The sequence below is a fragment of the Aotus nancymaae genome, unplaced genomic scaffold (genome assembly GCF_030222135.1).
Source record: "Aotus nancymaae isolate 86718 unplaced genomic scaffold, 86718_ANA_hifiasm-v0.15.2.pri h1tg000106l, whole genome shotgun sequence".
Lineage (NCBI taxonomy): Eukaryota > Metazoa > Chordata > Mammalia > Primates > Aotidae > Aotus > Aotus nancymaae.
This window is the reverse complement of record NW_026988521.1, coordinates 1,455,638-1,477,599: the sequence shown is the minus strand read 5'-3', so window position 1 is coordinate 1,477,599 and position 21,962 is coordinate 1,455,638. Positions and strand designations below refer to the sequence as shown.

At 58.4% G+C, this 21,962-nt stretch overlaps 2 protein-coding genes and 1 pseudogene across 5 annotated transcripts in view; 1 reads left to right on the top strand and 2 right to left on the bottom strand.

Moving 5' to 3' along the window:
- The window catches only part of MUC6 (mucin 6, oligomeric mucus/gel-forming), a 30,888-nt gene extending 21,535 nt beyond the window's left edge, over positions 1–9,353 (top strand). Inside the window, exons 32-34 of the mRNA XM_064370288.1 lie at positions 3,677–6,775; positions 8,492–8,594; positions 8,878–9,353. Coding sequence (XP_064226358.1) covers positions 3,677–6,775; positions 8,492–8,594; positions 8,878–9,055 — 3,380 coding nt within the window. The 3' untranslated portion in view covers positions 9,056–9,353. The remainder of the gene's footprint in view (positions 1–3,676; positions 6,776–8,491; positions 8,595–8,877) is intronic.
- A 992-nt stretch (positions 9,354–10,345) lies between these two features.
- Positions 10,346–11,766, bottom strand: LOC135272107 (uncharacterized; annotated as a pseudogene).
- The window catches only part of AP2A2 (adaptor related protein complex 2 subunit alpha 2), a 74,114-nt gene continuing 63,718 nt past the window's right edge, over positions 11,567–21,962 (bottom strand). For all 4 annotated transcript variants that reach the window (XM_064370289.1, XM_064370290.1, XM_064370291.1 and 1 more), the window contains 7 exons: positions 19,228–19,310; positions 16,031–16,119; positions 14,523–14,647; positions 12,963–13,079; positions 12,785–12,854; positions 12,566–12,700; positions 11,567–11,952 (listed from right to left, as the gene is read on the bottom strand). In XM_064370289.1, the coding sequence (XP_064226359.1) occupies positions 11,875–11,952; positions 12,566–12,700; positions 12,785–12,854; positions 12,963–13,079; positions 14,523–14,647; positions 16,031–16,119; positions 19,228–19,310 (697 nt within the window). In that variant the 3' untranslated portion in view covers positions 11,567–11,874. The remainder of the gene's footprint in view (positions 11,953–12,565; positions 12,701–12,784; positions 12,855–12,962; positions 13,080–14,522; positions 14,648–16,030; positions 16,120–19,227; positions 19,311–21,962) is intronic.

The window sequence follows — 21,962 nt, the reverse complement described above, 5'->3', positions numbered from 1 at the left end:
CCAATTCCTACCACCAGCAGTACTCCAAAGCCCACTGGTACAGGAACCAGCACCCCTGTGGCCCACAGCACCTCAGCCACCAGCACTAGGCCACCCACACACTTCACGACACACTCCCCACCTACAAGGAGCAATCCCATCTCGTCCACTGGTCCTACGACTACAACATCCTTCAAGACCACCACTATTCATTCAACTCCACCACACTCTCAGACCACACTTCCCACTCAGGTTCCACCTTTCTCCACGTCTTCAGTGACTCCCAGTACTCACACAGTCATCACTCCTACCCACCCACCAATGTCCACTTCCACATCCATCCACTCAAACCCCACAGGCACCATGCCTCCACAGACATCGGTGAGAGCCACAGGATCCACACACACAGCCACACCAATGACAGCCACCACCAGTGGGACCAGCCACACCCACAGCTCATTCAGCACAGCCACAACCTCTACATCCCTCCACTCACAGGCTTCCTCCACACACCGTCCTGAAACCACCCCAACTTCTTCCACCACCATTATTCCGAAGACCACCAGCAGAGGAACTGGCACACCTGTGGCCACCACCACCTCGGCCACCAGCAGCAGACCACCCACACCCTTCACCACACATTCCCCACCTACAGGGAGCAGACCCATCTCGTCCACTGGTCCTATGACTGCAACATCCTTCAAGACCACGACTACGCATTCAACCCCACCACACCCACAGACCACACTTTCCACTCACGTTCCACCTTTCTCCACCTCCTCAGTGACGCCAAGTACTTACACAGTCATCACTCCTACCCACCCACCAATATCCACTTCCCCCTCCATCCACTCAACCCCCACAGGTACCGTGCCAGTACCCACAATGGTCAAGGTCACAGGGACCACACACACAGCCCCACCAATGATAGGCACCACAATTAGGACCAGTCAAGCCCATAGCTCATTCAGCACAGCCACAACCTCTACATCCCTCCACTCACAGGCTTCCTCCACACACCATCCTGAAATCACCCCAACTTCTAACACCACCATTACTCCCAAGACCACCAGTAGAGCAACCAGCAACCCTGTGGCCACCACCACCTCGGCCAGCAGCAGCGGACTACCCACGCCCTTCACCACACACTCCCCACCTACGGGGAACAGTCTTGTCTCTTCCACTGGTCCTATGACTGTAACATCCTCCAAGACCACCACTACCCATCCAACCCCACCACACCCTCAGACCACACTTTCCACTCATGTTCCACCTTTCTCCACCTCCTCAGTGACTCCCAGTACTCACACAGTCATCACCTCTACACACCCACCGATATCCACTTCCCGCTACATTCACTCAACCCCCACAGCCACCATTCCTCCACAGACAATGGTCAAGACCACAGGATCCACACACACAGTTCTACCAATTACAGAGACCACCAGTGGAATCAGTCAAGCCCACAGCTCATTCAGCACAGCCACAACGCCAACATCCCTCAGCTCACACGCTTCCTCCACACACCGTCCTGAAATCACCCCAACTTCTTCCACCACCATTACTCCAAAGCCCACTGGTACAGGAACCGGCACACCTGTAGCCCACACGACCTCGGCCACGAGCCATGGGCCACCCACACCCTTCACCACACACTCCCCACCTACAGGGAGCAAGCCTATCTCTTCCACTGGTCCCACGACTACAACATCCTTCAAGATGACCACAACGCAACCAACCCCACCACACCCTCAGACCACACTTTCCACTGACATTCCACCTTTCTCCACCTCTTCAGTGACTCCAAGTACACACAAGATCATCACCCCTACCCACCCACCGATATCCACTTCCCCCACCATCCACTCAACCCCCATAGGCACCGTGCCAGTACCCACAACGGTCAAGGTCACAGGGACCACACACACAGTCCCACCAATGACAGCCACCACCAGTGGGACCAGCCACACCCACAGCTCATTCAGCACAGCCACAACCTCTACATCCCTCCACTCACATGCTTCCTCCACGCACCATCCTGAAATCACCCCGACTTCTTCCACCACCGTTACTCCAAAGCCCACTGGTACAGGAAGCAGCACCCCTGTGGCCCACAGCACCTCAGCCACCAGCAACAGGCCACCCACACCCTTCACCACACACTCCCCACCTACGGGGAACAGTCTTGTCTCTTCCACTGGTCCTATGACTGCAACATCCTTCAAGACCACGACTACACATCCAACCCCACCACACCCTCAGACCACACTTTCCACTCACGTTCCACCTTTCTCCACCTCCTCAGTGACTCCCAGTACTCACACAGTCATCACCTCTACACACCCACCGATATCCACTTCCCGCTACATTCACTCAACCCCCACAGCCACCATTCCTCCACAGACAATGGTCAAGACCACAGGATCCACACACACAGCCCTGCCAATTACGGAGACCACCAGTGGAATCAGTCAAGCCCACAGCTCATTCAGCACAGCCACAACCCCAACATCCCTCAGCTCACACGCTTCCTCCACACACCGCCCTGAAACCACCTCAGCTACTTCCACCATCATTACTCCCAAGACCACCAGTAGAGAAACTGGCACTCCTGTGGCCACCGCCACCTCAGCCACCAGTAGCCAGCCACCCACACCCTTCACCACTCACTCCCCACCTACAGGGAGCAGACCCATCTCTTCCACTGGTCCTATGACTGCAACATCCTTCAAGACCACGACTACGCATCCAATCCCACCACACCCACAGACCACACTTCCCACTCACGTTCCACCTTTCTCCACCTCCTCAGTGACTCCAAGTACTCACACGGTCATCACCCCTACACAACCATCAATGTCCACTTCCGCCTCCATCCACTCAACCCCCACAGGCACCGTGCCAGTACCCACAACGGTCAAGGTCACAGGAACCATGCACACAACCCCACCAATGACGGCCACCAGCAGTGGGACCAGCCAGGCCCACAGCTCATTCAGCACAGCCAAAACCTCTATATCCTTCCACTCACACGCTTCCTCCACACACCATCCTGAAACCACCCGAACTTCTACCATCACTATTACTCCCAAGACCACCAGTAGAGGAACTGGCACCCCTGTGGCCCCCACCACATCGGCCATCAGCAGCGGACCACCCACACCCTTCACCACACACTCCACAGCTACAGAGGGGAGTCCCGTCTCTTCCACTGGTCCTAAGACTATAACATCCTTCAAGACCACCACTACCCATCCAACCCCACCACACCCACAGACCACACTTCCCACTCACGTTCCACCTTTCTCCACCTCCTCAGTGACTCCCAGTACTCACACGGTCATCACCCCTACACACCCACCAATGTCGACTTCCCCCTCCATCCACTCAACCCCCACAGGCACTATTCCTCCACAGACAACAGTTAAGGCCACAGGATCCACGTACACAGCCCCACCAATGACAGCCACCACCAGTGGAACCAGCCAAGCCCACAGCTCATTCAGCACAGCCACAACCCCAACATCCCTCAGCTCACACGCTTCCTCCACACACCATTCTGAAACCACCCCAACTTCTTCCACCACTGTTACTTCGAAGACCACCAGTAGAGGAACCGGCACCCCTGTAGCCCACAGCACCTCAGTCACCAGCCACAGGCCACTCACACCCTTCACCACACACTCCCCACCTACAGGTGGCAGTCCCGTCTCTTCCACTGGTCCTATAACTGCAACATCCTTCAAGACTACGACTACCCATCCAACCCCACCACACCCTCAGACCACACTTTCTACTCACGTTCCACCTTTCTCCACCTCCTCAGTGACTCCCAGTACTCACACGGTCATCACTCCTACACACCCACCAATGTCCACCTCCCCCTCCATCCACTCAACCCCCACAGGCACCGTGCCAGTACCCACAACGGTCAAGGTCACAGGGACCACACACACAGCCCCACCAATCACAGCCACCACCAGTGGAACCAGCCAAGCCGACAGCTCATCCAGCACAGCCACAACCTCTACATCCCTCCACTCACATGCTTCCTCCACACACCATCCAGAAATCACCCCAACATCTACCACCAATATCACCCCAAACCCCACCAGTAGAGGAACCGGCACCCCTGTGGCCCACAGCACCTCAGCCACCAGCAACAGGCCACCCACACCCTTCACCACACACTCCCCACCTACAGCTGGCAGTCCCGTCTCTTCCACTGGTCCTATAACTGCAACATCCTTCAAGACCACGACTACCCATCCAACCACACTACACCCTCAGACCACACTTCCCACTCACGTTCCACCTTTCTCCACCTCCTCAGTGACTCCAAGTACTCACATGATCATCACTCCTACACACCCACCAATATCCACTTCCCCCTCCATCCACTCAACCCCCACAGGCACCGTGCCAGTACCCACAACGGTCAAGGTCACAGGGACCACACACACAGCCCCACCAATCACAGCCACCACCAGTGGGACCAGCCACACCCACAGCTCATTCAGCACAGCCACAACCTCTACATCCCTCCACTCACATGCTTCCTCCACGCACCATCCTGAAATCACCCCGACTTCTTCCACCACCGTTACTCCAAAGCCCACTGGTACAGGAAGCAGCACCCCTGTGGCCCACAGCACCTCAGCCACCAGCAACAGGCCACCCACACCCTTCACCACACACTCCCCACCTACGGGGAACAGTCTTGTCTCTTCCACTGGTCCTATGACTGCAACATCCTTCAAGACCACGACTACACATCCAACCCCACCACACCCTCAGACCACACTTTCCACTCACGTTCCACCTTTCTCCACCTCCTCAGTGACTCCCAGTACTCACACAGTCATCACTTCTACACACCCACCGATATCCACTTCCCGCTACATTCACTCAACCCCCACAGCCACCATTCCTCCACAGACAATGGTCAAGACCACAGGATCCACACACACAGTTCTACCAATTACAGAGACCACCAGTGGAATCAGTCAAGCCCACAGCTCATTCAGCACAGCCACAACACCAACATCCCTCAGCTCACACGCTTCCTCCACACACCGTCCTGAAACCACCCCAGCTTCTTCCACCACCATTACTCCCAAGACCACCAGTAGAGAAACTGGCACTCCTGTGGCCATCACCACCTCGGCCACCAGCAGCCAGCCACCCACACCCTTCACCACACACTCCCCACCTACAGGGAGCAGACCCATCTCTTCCACTGGTCCTATGACTGCAACATCCTTCAAGACCACGACTACGCATCCAACCCCACCACACCCTCAGACCACACTTCCCACTCACGTTCCACCTTTCTCCACCTCCTCAGTGACTCCAAGTACTCACACGGTCATCACCCCTACACAACCATCAATGTCCACTTCCGCCTCCATCCACTCAACCCCCACAGGCACCGTGCCAGTACCCACAACGATCAAGGTCACAGGAACCACGCACACAACCCCACCAATGACGGCCAGCACCAGTGGGACCAGCCAGGCCCACAGCTCATTCAGCACAGCCAAAACCTCTATATCCTTCCACTCACACGCTTCCTCCACACACCATCCTGAAACCACCCGAACTTCTACCACCACTATTACTCCCAAGACCACCAGTAGAGGAACTGGCACCCCTGTGGCCCCCACCACCTCGGCCAGCAGCAGCGGACCACCCACACCCTTCACCACACACTCCACAGCTACGGAGGGGAGTCTCATCTCTTCCACTGGTCCTATGACTATAACATCCTTCAAGACCACCACTACCCATCCAACCCCACCACACCCACAGACCACACTTCCCACTCACGTTCCACCTTTCTCCACCTCCTCAGTGACTCCAAGTACTCACGCGGTCATCACCCCTACACAACCATCAATGTCCACTTCCGCCTCCATCCACTCAACCCCCACAGGCACCGTACTTTCACAGACAACAGTCAGGGCTACAGGAGCCACACACACAGCCCCACCAATGACAGCCACCACCAGTGGGACCAGCCATGCCCACAGCTCATTCAGCACAGCCACAAGCTCTACTTCCTTCATATCCTCCTCCTCTTGGTCGCCTCAGAACTCTAGCTCGAGGCCACCATCATCATCATCTGCCACCACACCACTGCCCCACTCAAGTTCCCCAACCACTCCAGTTTCTGCAACTCATCAGCTGCACTCCTCCTCATCCTCCCCGCCATCCTTTGCCCCCTCTTCTGTTACTTCTCATGTTTCCTCCTCCCACTCCTCTCCCCAGACTTCATCTTCCTCGGTGGTGTCCACACCCGTGCACTCCACAACCCTGAGCTCGGGCTCCCACTCCTCCTTTTTCACTCGTTCCACAGCTGCGTCGGCGTCTGGTTTTTCTCCTTCTCCAGCTGCCTCTACCACCAGCAGGGCCTCCCTCCCCCACACGACTTCCCCTCCTGTCAGCCTCTCCACTCTGCTCCCCGTATCCACTCCCACTGCATCCAGCACCACAGTGTCTCTGTCCACGCGCAGGACCACGGCCAGCACCCACCCCGCCTCTGCCGTCTCCTCTCAGTCCACCACCTCGCACTTCACTTCTCTCACCACCCGAGTTCCCACGCCAGGCTTCGTGTCACTCACCTCGGGGGTGACAGGTATCCCAAGCTCTCCCATCACCAACTTCACCACCAGGCACCCTGGTCCCACCTCGCTGAGTACCACACAGTTCCTGACCAGCTCCCTCACTGCGCATGGAAGCACCCCTGCTTCTGCCCCAGTATCTTCTCTCGTGACAACTACGCCCAGCTCATCCGGTAAGTGGTATCTCTGTGGCCCTGCCCCTGTCCCCGCCTCTGCGCTGGTGACTCCCAGTCAGCCCCTGCCTCAGCTTACCCCTCACGGTCTTGCGGTCCCAGGTCCCCATGCCTGTTCCCCACCTTCCCTACACGGCTGTGGGTCCTTTCCCATCTCCTCTCCTCTCCCAGGCACCCAGCAAGTGCCTGGCCTCCCCCACTGGGCCTTCCTCCCCGGCTAACCTTTCTTTTCCTGGCACTGGCTCACTCATTCCCCTGTCCCTGCTGCACTCCTGGCCTCCCTTCAGAGGGACACCTGCCAGAAGCCTTCCACAGCTGTCCCTGTGGGTGCTCAGAGATGTCAGGGCTGGCCAGAGCCCAGGGTTCAAGCCACACAGCCCTCCCTCCAAGTCCAGAGAGAGAGACAAAAGCCCAACACAACCCCTGCCTCGCCCCAGGGGAGCTGCTGAAGGTAGAGCTGGCCCTGGTGAGCAGGCCGCCTGCTCCTCGGTGCTTGTGCTAATTCTCGGCCACGGCTCCTCCCGGCCCCCACTTGGCCTCCTGTCTGTGAGCGAGTCCACTGCTCCCCAGGCCACGGCTCCCCATCCCACCTGGGGACAGAGCACACCTCAGGCCTCGTCCACATCCACCTCACCCCGCGTTCCAGGGACGTCCCTCCCTTTCATCCTGGGTGTTCCTCTCACAGTAGCCGCCCAGGGACTGGGTCCCTGCATGCCTGGGCCCCCACCAGGTAGCTGTGCCACAGCGGGCTGCGTGGCCTCTCCCGTGAGGGGCAGTTCCTTGCTGCGGACTGAGGGAATCTTGGTTTGGGTCCCTCCCTGAGACCAGGAGTTGGGTGGAGGCTGTTACCAGGGAGGTGACCCCAAGAAGCAGAGGTAAGGGAGCAGGAGCCAGCTGCGAGGGGAGGGCAGCTGCAGACGGCAGGGCCCGTGGAGGTGCCCAGAGTCCTGCCCTCTCCCAGAGAAAGCCCTCTGCCGCAGGTAGGCAGGCTCCAGGAAACGAAGCTGGGCACAGCCAGGGGAGGGCACACGGGCAGCAGTGCCCAGCCCCTGCCCAGGAATTCTACTCCACTTTTAAACCCAAGCTCCACAGTGGCAGATTCTAATGTGGACGCTGCCACTGTCTGCATCAACCTGCCAGCTGCATGCTGCCTGCCACACACCCAGGCCTCTCAGTGGGGCTGGCTGGGCCTTCCACGTGGGCCCCACCCCACCCCTTCCAGGATCCCAGACCGTGGGGCCTGCTCCACTTCCCTCCTCCCCAGCTGGGGCCCGCGGACCACCCACAACACCATCTGTCCCCCTCTGGGGTCACTGAAACTGTGTCCTCGGCCCCCTGCAGGTGCTGGGTCCGGCCAACCAGAGATTCCCATGCCCACAGGTCGGTGTCCAGGCCTGGGGTTGGGCATCAGGGAAGCTGGGCCCCCCGGGTGGCTCACACAGGCCAGGGCTCAGTACCTGCTGAGTTCTCTGATAACAATCAATACCTTGATGGACTCCAGCATAGCGACTTTGAGGGAAAAACAAAGCAGGAGGCTGCAGGTCTTCGCCTCTGTGCATGGCTGAGATCTAAGCTCTACAGGGCTCCACCAGGGGAGGCCACGCCTTGGGCAGGAAGGTCCAGAGGCAGGTGGGGACGTGGTCCCCAACCAGGGACCCCATCCCTCCTGGCCCCATGCCACCTTGGGCGCTGCTCACTGTCCAACTCCACTCCCAGGGGTCTGCAGCGTGCAGGAGCAGCAGGAGGAGATCACGTTCAAGGGCTGTGTGGCCAACGTGACGGTGACCCGCTGTGAGGGCGTCTGTACTTCCTCCGCCAGGTAAGTCCACGAGGCAAGGCTGCCCCACAGCCAGCAAGGTTCACAACCCCGCCCAGAGAGGCACCAGGGCAGGGCTGGGGTTCCCACACAGGCACCTGCTGCCATCAGGTCACCCACTTGGTGCTTCAGCTGCCCACTGCCTGCCCTGGCCCCTGGGACCAGGAGGTCAGCAGGGAGGTCCAGGCCTCTCTGGACCAGCTGGCCTGGGGAGAGAGGGGCCTTCCGGGTGCACGCACGCCCCTGCAGCAGCCACAACCCCTGCTCTGTCTTGGCTTTTCGGCAGCTTCAACATCGACACCCAGCAACTGGATGCTCGCTGCAGCTGCTGCCGCCCGCTCCGTTCCCACGAGCAGCAGCTCGAGCTGCCCTGCCCAGACCCCAGCGCGCCTGGCCAGCAGCTCGTGCTCATCCAGCAGGTGTTCAGCCGCTGCGTGTGCAGCTCTGTGAGCTGTGGACACTAGCGGGGTCGCTGCCTGGTCTCCTGGGAGTGAAGGGCTGCAGATGACAGAGAAGGACAACCCCTCCCACCAGCCCCTTCCTGCTCATGCCGGCAGCTGCGTTCCTGGTTACCAGCCCTGGCCCCCAAGAGCCCTCAGCCGTGGCTCACCTGAGGCACTGGTGGGAGAGAGGCTGCCAAGCGGAGGCTCAGATCACCACACTCCTGCAGACCCTGACCCAGCTGAGCGGGACTGAGGCGGGCAGTGGCCACAGACCCTCCCAGGCCACAGGGCACTCCCAACCACCCCTGTCCACTGTACAACCCCTCCCAGCCTCTGAGCTGGACCCCAGCCCTGCTGGGCCCAGAACACTGCAGATGAGGCTGCAGAGCAGGTGCTGGGCCAGACCCATCAGGGGCGGGGACGACATGGGAACCTGCAAAGAGCTGGGGGCAAGAGGCCCAGGCAGGCACCGGCCCAGAGAAGGGGTCTCCCAGGGTCAGGGAGAGCAGAGAGCGGCAGGGAAGGTAGGGCAGCCACCCCCGCTCCCAGCCAGCCAGGAGCCCCCTCCCCACCAGCACTGCGCCGTCCCCAGCAGCTTGTCCTGGGAAGACGGCATCACCTGGCCAGAGACTCCAAATAAACTGGTTCTTGTCAAAGCAGAGACTGGTCCCTGAGCACTGCTGTTGCCTCTCCCCAGCCCCTTCGACCTGAGGAACCCACCCCATACCTACACCCTGTGGGCCCTGCGCTCTGGGGCTGGGCTGAGAAGAGAAGCTGGCTCTGGCCCCAGGCCCTCCCCTCCCTGCACCAGGACCGTCCCATCACCGGCAAAGCCACCGTCCCCCAAGGGCCACCCCCATCTGCCCGAGGGCCCCTCTGCCCCATCTGTGGTGGGATTGACCAGAGGATCCCACATGGGGCCCCCTCACACCCACGTGCAGCTTGGCAGGCCCGTTCTGCCAAGAACCAGAGGGAGCCCTGGCGGCACCCCAATACTCTGCACAGCGGGAGCCCCGAGGCCAGGCTGGAGGGGCTCCCACAGGACCTAAGTCCCCAAAAGCTCCATCACACACCCAAAATCAAAGGCAGAGCCAAGGGCAGGTCACGTGTCAAAGGACAGGCCCACCTCCAACACGGCGGGGACCTTGAGGTCCGTGCCTCACATGGCCCCGGGGAGCTACAGGGTCACGTGGGGTGCTTCCCCCAAAGACCGCACACGATCTGGGCACTGTTCTAGCCTTTTTCTTTGATGAGGAGCGCCACACCGAGGGGCCCTCTGCAGCGCCCCATGGGGAAGCGGTGCCTTGGGGAGCAGCCTTTCCTCCAATCATGGGAGGGGTTAAGGGACACGGAAGACGGATGGCAGCACACACGGCCTACAGGTGCCGCCCAGAGCAGAGCACCGCCCAGCAGCTGGAACACCAGAACGAGGCCCACGCCGCCAGCTGCAGCACAAGCCCAGCACTGCGTGAGTCACGCTTGGCACCACAGGACCCAGAGTGGCCAGTGTGAGGGGTGCACGTCATTGACATGGCTTCCCTGTGATCAAAGTCCAACACACCAGAAGGAGAGCAGACACCACAGGCTGCACCACTGCATGGAGTATGGGGACCGAGGGGTCCTTGAGCCCCTCCAGCCGCCCCAGGACCCGCAGAGCAGGAGGCTGACGGCCAGGGTGAAAAGCCTCACGCAAGTGTGGCCGCCCACCCTCCAGCCTCTGCAGCACGTCAAGAAACAGGAACCATCGCTGGGCGTGTTCAGGACAGTCAAGGTCCCTGTCCTGGGGACAGAGCGCAGGGCCCCAGCCGTGGCTCTTCAGCCGGCCCCACTCTCTCGCCTCTCAGGGTCAGATGTGCAGCCTGGGTGCTGAGTCCAGACAACGGGTGAGAGCGAAGCCGTGGGTGGCATACAGGCGCGTGGCCAGCGGCCCCTTTACTTCCTGACCACGCAGAGGCTTCCCACCAGGACCACTGGACAGACCACTGGAAGCACTCAGGCCTGCACCGTGGCCCGGGGACGCCCATTCTGACAGGAGAGAGAGTCTTACACCACAGCCCACGCTTTACCCTAGAGTCCTGGGGGCCCCGCGGGGCCAGGGCACTCATCGGAGCCTGAAGGCAGGCGGTGAGCACGCCCCATGGGGCCAGCAGGAGGCTCTTCCCCCGGCTGCACGTCTGAGGTCCCGGCAACTGCAGGAGCGTGACAGACGCCCTTCCCGAACAGGAGCCGGGACAGGAAAACCATGACATTCCAACAGGACATGTGGTTTTGCCAGACGTCATGACAAATACAAATGTTTCTAAATTCTAGATTAAAATCTCGACCAGGAAGACTGTCCAGCTGGGGCTGCGGCAAACCCGGGGCGGCCATGCTCCTCCCAAGGGCCCGGGACGATGCCAGGCGCACAGTCACCAGGATGGCCACACTGAAGTGCAGCCCCCGCTATGTGCAGCCACACTGCTGCTTCCAAAGGCTCCGAGGCAGGTGAGCGGCAGCATGGGGCAGCTCAGCAACACTCCCACAAACGCCACGTTCAAGCCAACTTCTAATTTCCCTTTAATTTGTAGATTTAACCACAGAACTGTCTTGATTTTTATAAAAACTGATCCCAAAATCCACCTTCTGCCGTGGCTGTCGCAGTCCAGGCTGAGCTTTTCTCCTGGGCCACACACGCGTGTTCCTGTCCAGCCCAGAGGGGAGGGGTCCGGAGCAGCGGGGCAGGGAGGCGCCATGTGCTATGACGCTGGACACGGGGCGCCCATCTGCAGGATGGCCAGGAAGACAGACAGCACAGACGAAGGAAACGCAAGACACACGAGCCTGGCCTTCCCTCCTCACCACTAGAACTGCGCCGACAGCAATTCGCATAATCTCTGGGAAACGGCTTCCTTACTCGTCCGCAGCGTGAGCCGGTACATCTGAAACAGAGCACAGCAGGACAGAGGGTCAGCGGGCCCGCCAGGGCTCACAGGCCTGCAGGTCTGGCCCTGCCAGGTGGGAACCCCGTGGGCCACACCAGGGAACGCGCGCTGGAGGCACCCACAGCTCAGCAGAGGCCTGAGCACCACACAACAGTCAGCACAGAAACTGCGGGCTGGCTTGGGAGCACCTGGTGCCTCACACGCCGCCGGGGGGAGTGTGCAGTGGTGTGGCCACTGGGGAAGCTGGGGGCAGCTCTGGCAGTGCTAAGCACAAACACTCCTGGGTGCTGCCCGAGTGAAATGCAGACAGGCGTCCATCGACAGGACAGGACGTGGCGAGAAGGAACGAGGCCGTCACCGAGAGGAAGAGCTTTCGACGCACGTGGCAGCTGGGAGAGCCACAGCCCAGGCCCAGGCTGCTCTGTGGCGGGACGAGGCTCCCCGTGGCCGGCTGTGGCGAGGCTGGGACCTGACCACATACTGACAGGGTGGGGCTAGACGGGCACACATCTGTCGCAGCCGCCGGAACTGCACTGGAGGGCTACGTGTGTCACCACGAGAACCGTCAGAATCCACTCAAGCGTGCTCAGCCGCTTCCCCAGGGCCTGACCTGAGCTTGCAGGTTCGGCTCCAGGCGCAGCAGGCATCCAATCTGGGTGGTTTTCGTGTGTATGATTCCAGCTCCCACGAAATTCGCAGGATTGGGATCAACTTCTTCTAGAAGTGCAGAACCAAATCCAATGATCTGTCCGAAGAAACAGGAGAATGAGGGCCGGCGCCATCGCAGGTGCGTGTCCCGCGTCCCCCAAGGCCCCTCAAGACGCGCTACCTTGGCTTTGGTGACCTCTGTGTCCATGGGGTGCTTCGCCTTGAAGATGTTCTGGACTTCCTGTTGTGGACTGAGGAACAGCAACAAAGGCCAGTGTTCTCAGCCGGGCCAGAGACCAAAGCCACCTGCTCAAATGACCCCCGCCCCACCCTGACCCCACAGGAAAACAGGTTCTCACTTGCTCAACTGCTTCCAACGTTGAAAGAAATCCTGAGAAGCCATTTCTGTGGGCTGGAAGAACTTGTTGAGCGTGATGGGCAGCTGCACGGAAACATTCTGGAAGGTGCCCCCATACCTGCGAGCAGCAGCAGCAGAAAGAGACAGTCAGCTCCTCCTCCAGAGCCCCAGGGGCCAGGAAAGAGCCCACGGACAGTCAGCTCCTCCTCCGGAGCCCCGGGGGCCAGGAAAGAGCCCACGGACAGTCAGTTCCTCCTCCGAGAGCCCCAGGGGCCAGGAAAGAGCCCACGGACAGTCAGCTCCTCCTCCAGAGCCCCGGGGGCCAGGAAAGAGCCCACAGACAGTCAGCTCCTCCTCCGGAGCCCCAGGGGCCAGGAAAGAGCCCACAGACGGTCAGCTCCTCCTCCAAGAGCCTCGGGGGCCGGAAACGGCCTGCGTGAGGTGTGCCCACCCATCGCCACCCACCAGAGGTGGGCCAAGGTAGCCTGGTGTCCAGTGTCACCCACAGGCAGGAGGGCAGGCCAGGGCCGTGCACAAAGGCAGGATGCCCCAGTACCTCACTTCTCCCCAGTAATCTGTTTCCCAGAATTCCAAGTCTGTGTAAATAGTGTGATTTTTTTTTCCTTTGAAAACACAAAGGCATTTGCACAAATAAAACAAAACTTCGCATGTCTGTGTCTCCAAATTTTACAGTAAACAATCTTAAGTTCTCTGCATTTTTAATGTTAGAAAGTGTGCTTTTCTAAGCCGGGCATGGTGGTTCACACCTGTAATCCCAGCACTCTGGGAGACGGAGGCAGGCAGATCACCTGAGGTCAGGAGTTCGAGACCAGCCTGACCAACATGGAGAAACCCTGTCTCTACTAAAAATACAAAAAAAAAATTAGCCAGGCATGGTGGCTCATGCCTGTAGTCCCAGCTCCTAGGGAGGCTGAGGCAGGAGAACTGCTTGAACCCGGGAGGCAGAGGTTGTGGTGAGCTGAGATCGCGCCACTGCACTCCAGCCTGATGAAAGAGCAAGACCCTGTCTCAAAAAAAAAAAAAAAAAACCACGAAGTGTGCTTTTCTAAACATTCCTAACTTTGCAGATACCCGGCAGGGGACAGGCTGCCCGTATACGCTCTATTGTAGTCACTGAAAAGGGGAAGTAGCAAACAGTCGAACAGGAAAATCCTGTTTTAAAAAATAAGCAGAGCGGTATCATCTGAGCTCTACTGCACAAAAACGCACCCCCAGGCCAGTGTCAGAAGGAAACCAGTTGCTCTCGCCCTGCGGCTGTCATCTGGCACCAAGCCAGGGAGGTGGGCCCCGCAGTGCCCATAAAGGTCCTAGCAGGCCCTGCCTGGGTGCCGCCTGCCATCCCGGAGCCTGGGGCTTCGCCTCCCCTAGTTTCCTGCACTCTGCAGAGCTGGGGGCAGCAGCAGCTCAGGCCGCACCCACGCACCATGCACCCCCGCAGGCCCTGGGTCCCCTCAGGAAGGACGCAGTGGGGGCACAGTGGGGGCCGCTGGAGCCCAAGCACCCACACATACGCCTCAGCCCGGAGCGCACGCGCTCTGACCTGAACTGAATGCTGAGGACCGGCGCCTCCATGAAGTCGGACACGCACTCTATGTTGACCACCTGCTGCACCTGTGCGCCCCCCTCTACGGTCGGGTCCACGGGCTTGGTCTGCAGATTCAGGTGTGTGCGCATTAAGGAAACCAGCCAAGCAAGCCCCAGTGGCAGTGGCAGAAACGGGCCAGACTAGATCCCAGCATGACCCGTGGAGGCAGCACACACACCACACTCCAGGACCACCAGCTACAGTCGAGGGGCAGCCACTCCGCCCTGCCCTGCGCTTCCACCCAGGCTGGGTCCCGCCCACCAGACAACCCTCAAAACACTGCTGCATCTCACGCTCCCAAAACGACTCCTCCATTTTAAAAAGTCGCTTAGATTATACACGGGCTATTTTACTTATCTGTTCCATTCTGTGAGCCTCAGCTCTGGTTCCCACATACACAATTTTTGTCACTGTTTGCAGAAACTGGTGCTTTATGACAGGAATCCTGGGAACAGCAGGCTCCTAAGACAGCGAGACTCAGAAAAGGGCCCGCCATGCTGTGACCAGGGTTGTTTTCATGCTAGAAAACAAGGGTTTGCCTACAGCCTCTCCTGAAGAAACGCGTGACACCAGCGAGGCTGGGTCCGGAGGCAGTGGGTGCAGCCTCTCCTTCCCTCTGGGTCGTGTGCCACCAGCCACTCAGCTGCTGGGCCTGTGCCACCTGGCGCCCAGTGCACCCCAAGGGAGAGACCCCTACAGAGGGCACAGCAGGAGTCAGAGCTTCCACTCCTGGTCCTCAACAGTCTTCACTACACGTGATCCCACACGTGTGTATTTTTAATGACTGCTTTGAACAGTTAGCTTGAACGGTCTGCACTAAAACGTGTTAACATGAACACAGACCAGCCAGTGCCAAGGAGGACGTTGCTTCACTCAGACCTCTGACCATAAATCCCCAGACATCACCGTCTCGGGTCAAGCTGGGGTCTTCACACTGACTCTATCTGGTGCGGCTAACCTTAGAGGAAGACATGTTAGTGTGTCCCTCTTTTAGCTGGGGAAGCTCTATATCACTTCTTTTCAGTCTAAAAGCTCTACCAGAAGCACACGAGCTCTGCCGGGGTGCGAGCCTCGCTCCGGTCCCTGCCAGCGCCTCCCACGCTCTGCAAGCTGCAGCTCCATCTGTGTGACTTCAGGGAGCAGGGTTTAAAGAGAAAGTCACCGGAGAATAAAGCCAGCTGAAAAAGAAAGGGACTCCCGCTAGCCAGATGCAGGGGAAGAGGCATGCACACATCAGTTTTAAATGTATTATCAAAACCTCTCATACGAATTCGGAAGACTGCCTGATGTCTTTCTTCTGCTCAATACCATCGGCAGATTATGATGGCCTGATTTTCAAATAGCATCTGGAATTATCTTGCTATTTTAACAAAACAAGAAAACCAAAAAACTTCCTCAGAAGTCTCCTCTAAGCCCCAAGTTACTGCGTGTGTGGGCTCGGGGGCAATGCACCCAAGGATATGAGGCTGAAGGTCGTCTGAGCAGATGAGTGTTGGGGTAAAATTCAGGAACTGTGTGGAGGTCTTATTTCCATAGAAGATAAACATCCGACCTAGAGGGAAACAGAAACAACTTTTCACACACATCGTCCCACACCGACGTGGAGCATTCACACCACACACATCACCCCACACCGACGCAGGACATTCACACTGAACAAGTGTGAACTGAAGTTCCCTGCTGGGACGTCTGCCTGCTGGTAAAATTAAGAACAAATGTTTTCTAGTTTTAGAATGAGCATGCCAGTGCTGGAAACAGGGGCCAGGTATTGTCTCCACTCAGAGGTAACAACTGCCCTCCAGCACCCTCCTCCCTCGGCCCCTCCTGCACCCCCAGGAACCCACAGAGCGCCCGCCCATAGGCCTGGCCACAGTCGGAGGGGCCTGCCAAACATCTTCTCCAGGGACGCCACAATCACTCAGGCCTCTGCTGGCCCTGCCCTACAACTGCAGCATGCAAACACATGCACCGGCCCCCCGGCTGGGCCCGTGTCCACCGCAGCACAGCACTGGTGGGACACACTGATCCTCAGTGCACCATCCACGGCACAAGCGCACACTGAGGATCTGTCGCTGTTTCTATTTACATCACAATAAAAATCCAGGTGAATTCTTTCAATTCAGAAAGGAAATCTCAAATATTCTGAAAAGCGTACATGGTTTGGCATCACACCTCCCACAATTTAAAAAATCAAAACCAAAACTGAGGTGAAGCCATCATGGCTGAGTTTAAAAATGTGAATAGAGAATAAAGCAGCATCTGTTTTCAACACAGCACTGCCCACATGAAACCCTCTCACGACCCTCACCCTCTGGCAGATCCCTGGTGGGCAGGCAACTCCTGCTCTTTTCTCACACTCTCTCCTCATTTGTCACAGACAAGAGACGGAGGAGTCCTCAGCAGGCTCCAGGGAGGCGCCGAGCGGAGGGCCCGGCCGAAGCCATGCAGCCACAGGGCTGTGCACAGCATTGTTTTGGACTCAAAGGCTGTTTCTTTCTTTTAAATTGTGGTAAAATACACCTAACAGCCACCTTTCTAACCACAGTTAGAGCAACAAATACAAAGGCGCAGGAAGTGCGTCCACGCTGCTGTGTGTCCCCCACTACCACCATTTCCAGCACTTCCTCATCTTCCCAGACTGAACTCCGTGCCCACTAAACACCGACTCCCCGCCCCCCGCCCAGGCCTGGCACTGCCAGCTACCGTCTCTGCGGATTCGCTGCTCTCGGGGCCACGTGAGCAGAGCCACACGGCACCTGTCCTATGTCCAGCCTGTATCTCCGAGCAAGATGTCCTGTTGTTTTGGTGTCAGAATTTCATTCCTTGCCACCGTGTGATGGCTGAATCCTACTCCATTGTGTAGATGGCCATGTTCCTAGTCAACCAGCCAGGAACACCTGGGCTGCTTCTAACTTCTGACTGAAAAATGCTGCTCTGGACGTGCGTGTACAGATACCTCTTTGAGACCCAGCTTTCAATTCTCTGGGGTCTGTACCCAGACGCAGAACTGCTGCATCAGATAGTAACTCCATCTTCTTTGGTGTCTTGAGGATCTTCCCACAGTAACCGCACGACTGTACCTTCCCACCAACAGAGCACAAGGCTTCCAACGTCACCACACCCGCAAACACTCCTGTTCCTTTTGGTTTGACTGTATGTGTCATGAATGAATGACAGGGTCTCACTCTGTTGTCCAGGCCACAGTGCAGTGGCATGATCGCAGCTCACTGCAGCCTCAAACACCTAGGCTCAAGCAATCCTCCCACCACTGCCTCCCGAATAGCTGGGACCACAGGCGTGCACCACCATGCCTGGCTAATTTTTGTATCTTTTGTAGAGATGGGGTCTCACAATGTTGTGCAGGCTGGCCTCAAACACTTTGGCTCAAGTGATCCTTCCACCTCAGCAGTCTCCCAAAGTGCGGGAATTACAGGCCGAAGTCACCAGGCCACAGTCTGTCTTGTCTGCTTTGTTTCTCAAAATCCCAGCCTCAAATAATAGGCCTGCCTCGGCCTCCTGACATGCTGCAGTTACAAGCGTGGGCCACCATGCCAGCTACCTGTTTGTTTTATAATAGTCATACTGGTGGGTGGGGTGGCGTCCCGCTGTGGGACCACAGCCGTGGGCCATCCTCGTGGGTAGGGTGGCGTCCTGCTGTGGGACCACAGCCGTGGGCCATCCTCGTGGGTGGGGTGGCGTCTCACTGTGGGATTACAGGCGTGGGCCATCCTCATGGGTGGGGTGGCGTCTCACTGTGGGATTACAGGCGTGGGCCATCCTCGTGGGTGGGGTGGCGTCTCACTGTGGGATTACAGGCATGGACCATCCTCGTGGGTGGGGTGGTGTCTCACTGTGGGACCACAGCCGTGGGCCATCGTCGTGGGTGGGGTGGCGTCCCGCTGTGGGACCACAGCCGTGGGCCATCCTCGTGGGTGGGGTGGCGTCCCGCTGTGGGACCACAGCCGTGGGCCATCCTCGTGGGTGGGGTGGCGTCCCGCTGTGGGACCACAGCCGTGGGCCATCCTCGTGGGTGGGGTGGCGTCCCGCTGTGGGACCACAGCCGTGGGCCATCCTCGTGGGTGGGGTGGCGTCCCGCTGTGGGACCACAGCCGTGGGCCATCCTCGTGGGTGGGGTGGCGTCCCGCTGTGGGACCACAGCCGTGGGCCATCCCCGTGGGTGGGGTGGCGTCTCACTGTGGGATTACAGGCGTGGGCCATCCTCATGGGTGGGGTGGCGTCTCACTGTGGGATTACAGGCGTGGGCCATCCTCGTCGGTGGGGTGGCGTCTCACTGTGGGACCACAGCCGTGGGCCATCCTCGTGGGTGGGGTGGCATCTCACTGTGGCTTTATTTGCATTTGTCTAATGACTTTGTCCATCTTTTCGGGTGCTTACTGAGCATTTCTGTATCTTCTGTGGAGAATGTCTTCTCAACAACCTTGCACCCACACCGCCTGCTTTGTTGTGGAGATGGTTCCTGATTTGTTGCCCAGGCTGTTCTTTTTCCCATTTTACAACTGGGCTGCTTTTTTACTGAGTCATGGGAGTTATTTTTACATTCTGGATATCAATCCCTTTTAAGTGTATAATTTGCAAATATTTTCTCTTAATTTCCCATAATTTCTAAGATAGATTTTCATTAAGTAATTAAAACACTTACCTAAATTCTGCCGGAATTCAGACTTAAGTCCAATTTGAAGAAGCTGGTTTTCAAACAACACACCATTGTTTTTACAAACAAACCTGGGGGAAAAAAGATGGTATATGTCACTCAGAACCACCCACAAAACACAAGGGTTTGTTCTGGAGAAAAATGTGTAGCACAAGGAGGCCAGAAAAACCTCTATGGGACACAAGGGAAGAAAAAAGTGGAAAACCATGGCCGGGCGCGGCGGCTCACACCTGTAATCCCAGCACTGTGGGAGGCAGAGGTGGGTGGATCACGAGGTCAGGAGTTCCAGACCAGCCTGGCCAACATGGCGAGACCCCGTCTCTACTAAAAATACAAAAATTAGCCGGGCATGGTGGCAGACACCTGTAATCCCAGCTACTGGGGAGGCTGAGGCAGGAGAATCTCTTGAACCTGGGAGGCAGAGGTTGCTGTGAGCTGAGATCACACCACTACACTCCAGCCTGGGCAACAGAGCCGGATTCCATCTCAAAAAAAAAAAAGTGGAAAACTATTCCAAGGACATCCTGACAAATGGCCACCAGAGAGGATGGCGAGCGGGGCACAGGGAGGCAGGCACAGCCCCGGTGAGACCTGTGCAGTCGGTGGGTGCAGCTGCTTTTCATGAACATGCTGCTCCACATATAACGGCCTCTCACAGCCCCAGACAGGACGGGACGTGATGGCATGCACATAGCCTCTGGCCACACCACAGACTCCATCCAACACGGTGCTGGACACTCACCCAGGTGAGGGCCTTGCCATCAGAGCCCGGCTGCCTCGCCCCCCACTGATGCACATGCATGTCCGGGCACCCAGCCACCCACCCGCCAGCAGCACAGCCCTGCAGGGCCCTGGGTACCCCCATCTCCCCTCTGGCCTCCCCTCCCCTCCCTCCAGGCATAGCTGTGTCTATACTGACGGGGAGCCCAGGGCTTTGCTCACCACAGGGCACTTATCTACACTACATATAATGAGGGGAAATGAAACAGCATTGGTTAGCTTTCATTTGCGTTTATCGCAGAAGAACTTCGAGTTTTCTGACCTCCTCTAGGAAACCACAACTCCACAGGGACCTGGGTCCAATGGAAGGAGAGGGAGGCAGGGCAGCCGCACAAGGCTCCTGAGTAGGCCCAGCAGAGGGACACAGCACTGGTTCATACCACAGGGTGGGGAGGTGGGAAGTCCCGGCGCCGCCCCGCCCCCCAGCCCCAGTGCCTGACAAGCAGATGCTGCGTGGCAGCGGCCTAACTCTGCAATCTCCAGCTCCACCTGCGCTGACTCGGAGAAGAGCCAGGCCAGCCATTCTCACGCTCACCCAGTCTCCACTCAGTGCACCCCAGCTGCCACCCTGGAAGGTCTGAGTGCTGCTGACCCGCAGATCAGCTCGTTGGCAGCCTGCCGTACGGAGGCCAGGTCAGGAAGAAGACAGAGGAAGCAGCGACAGACGGCAAGGGGCCCAATTGGGACAGTGACGGAGGTCCTTGGCGGGGAGGGCGCTGCTTGCCACGCACTGCCCCGTTCCGGTCTGCCATGGCCACAGAGCCGTGAGGCAGCAGTCCCCGCACGCACACACCTCTGGAGGCCACAGCCACCCCGACAGGCCACTAGTCTAGCTCCAGCCACATGCGAAGCTTCCAAAAGCCCAGTGTGGTCCACCCAACACACAGGTCAGTCATCCACAACACAGGCGCTCCTGCATTTCCCCTGGGACTTCACACAGCAGGTGACTAACAAAGTAGGCATCACTTCACAGGAGAAGCCGCCGAGGGAAAGGTCCACATGCCCACCGCGCCCCGGGGCCACTGCTCCACCGCAGCCAGTGGGCACTCCACCCAAGAGGCCAGTGCAGACACGAGACTGTGGAGTGGACACTCGGGACTGGCCTAAGCCATTTCAAAGTGCAATCTATCAAGGACATGGGAGGGGTGCCGACTGATCACCCATGGCATGACAGAGAGGCCCTGTGGCCAGCGTCTCTGCTTGGCTGCTTGCTTTTTAAAGGGCCATCCCAACTACAGCCTGGCCTGGGGAAATTCACGGGAAACACAAACCACTCTGCCAGGCCGAGAATGCAGCGTCCTGTCCTGTGAGCCATGTCCCGGCAGCCACCGCAGTTGGCTCACCCTGAGGTCCTCTGCGCCTCTATCCTACACCAGACACACACAGACACCTGATGGCCCTCTGTAGCCAGACCAAAGCCAAGACACCCCAGACACCAATGGCCCAGGGCCCGGCCACTGGGAGACAGCGCCACCCAACATGAGGAGTGCACAAGGGCCACGCGCAGCTCCCAGCACAGCCGTGCGGAGACGGGGCAGGCATGTGCCCAGCAAGGAAGGGCTGAGGCTGCCATGGACTGTGCACACAGTCCCCATCCCTTCCTCCCGAGACACTGAAGAGCAGCCACCGCCACAGCACCTGGACTCTGCAGTGCTTCTCAACCCCAAACACAGCGACGCTAAGAGCAGTAACAGGTCTGTTTCCAGCCGAGAGGCGATCTGCACCAAACATGCACACCAGCCTGCTCTCCTATGTCCTTTTCCAGCACGTAACAGGAAACAGGACTCACGCGCAACATGAACACAAAGAACTGGAAAACATTTAAAACCACCAGAATTCTAGCATCGTCTTCAGAACGGGGGACCAACAGGCCATTCCTCAAAGGCTCTCTAACCTCCATCTGGGACAGAAACTGGCACCTGCGCTCCCGCCCCATAGGGCAG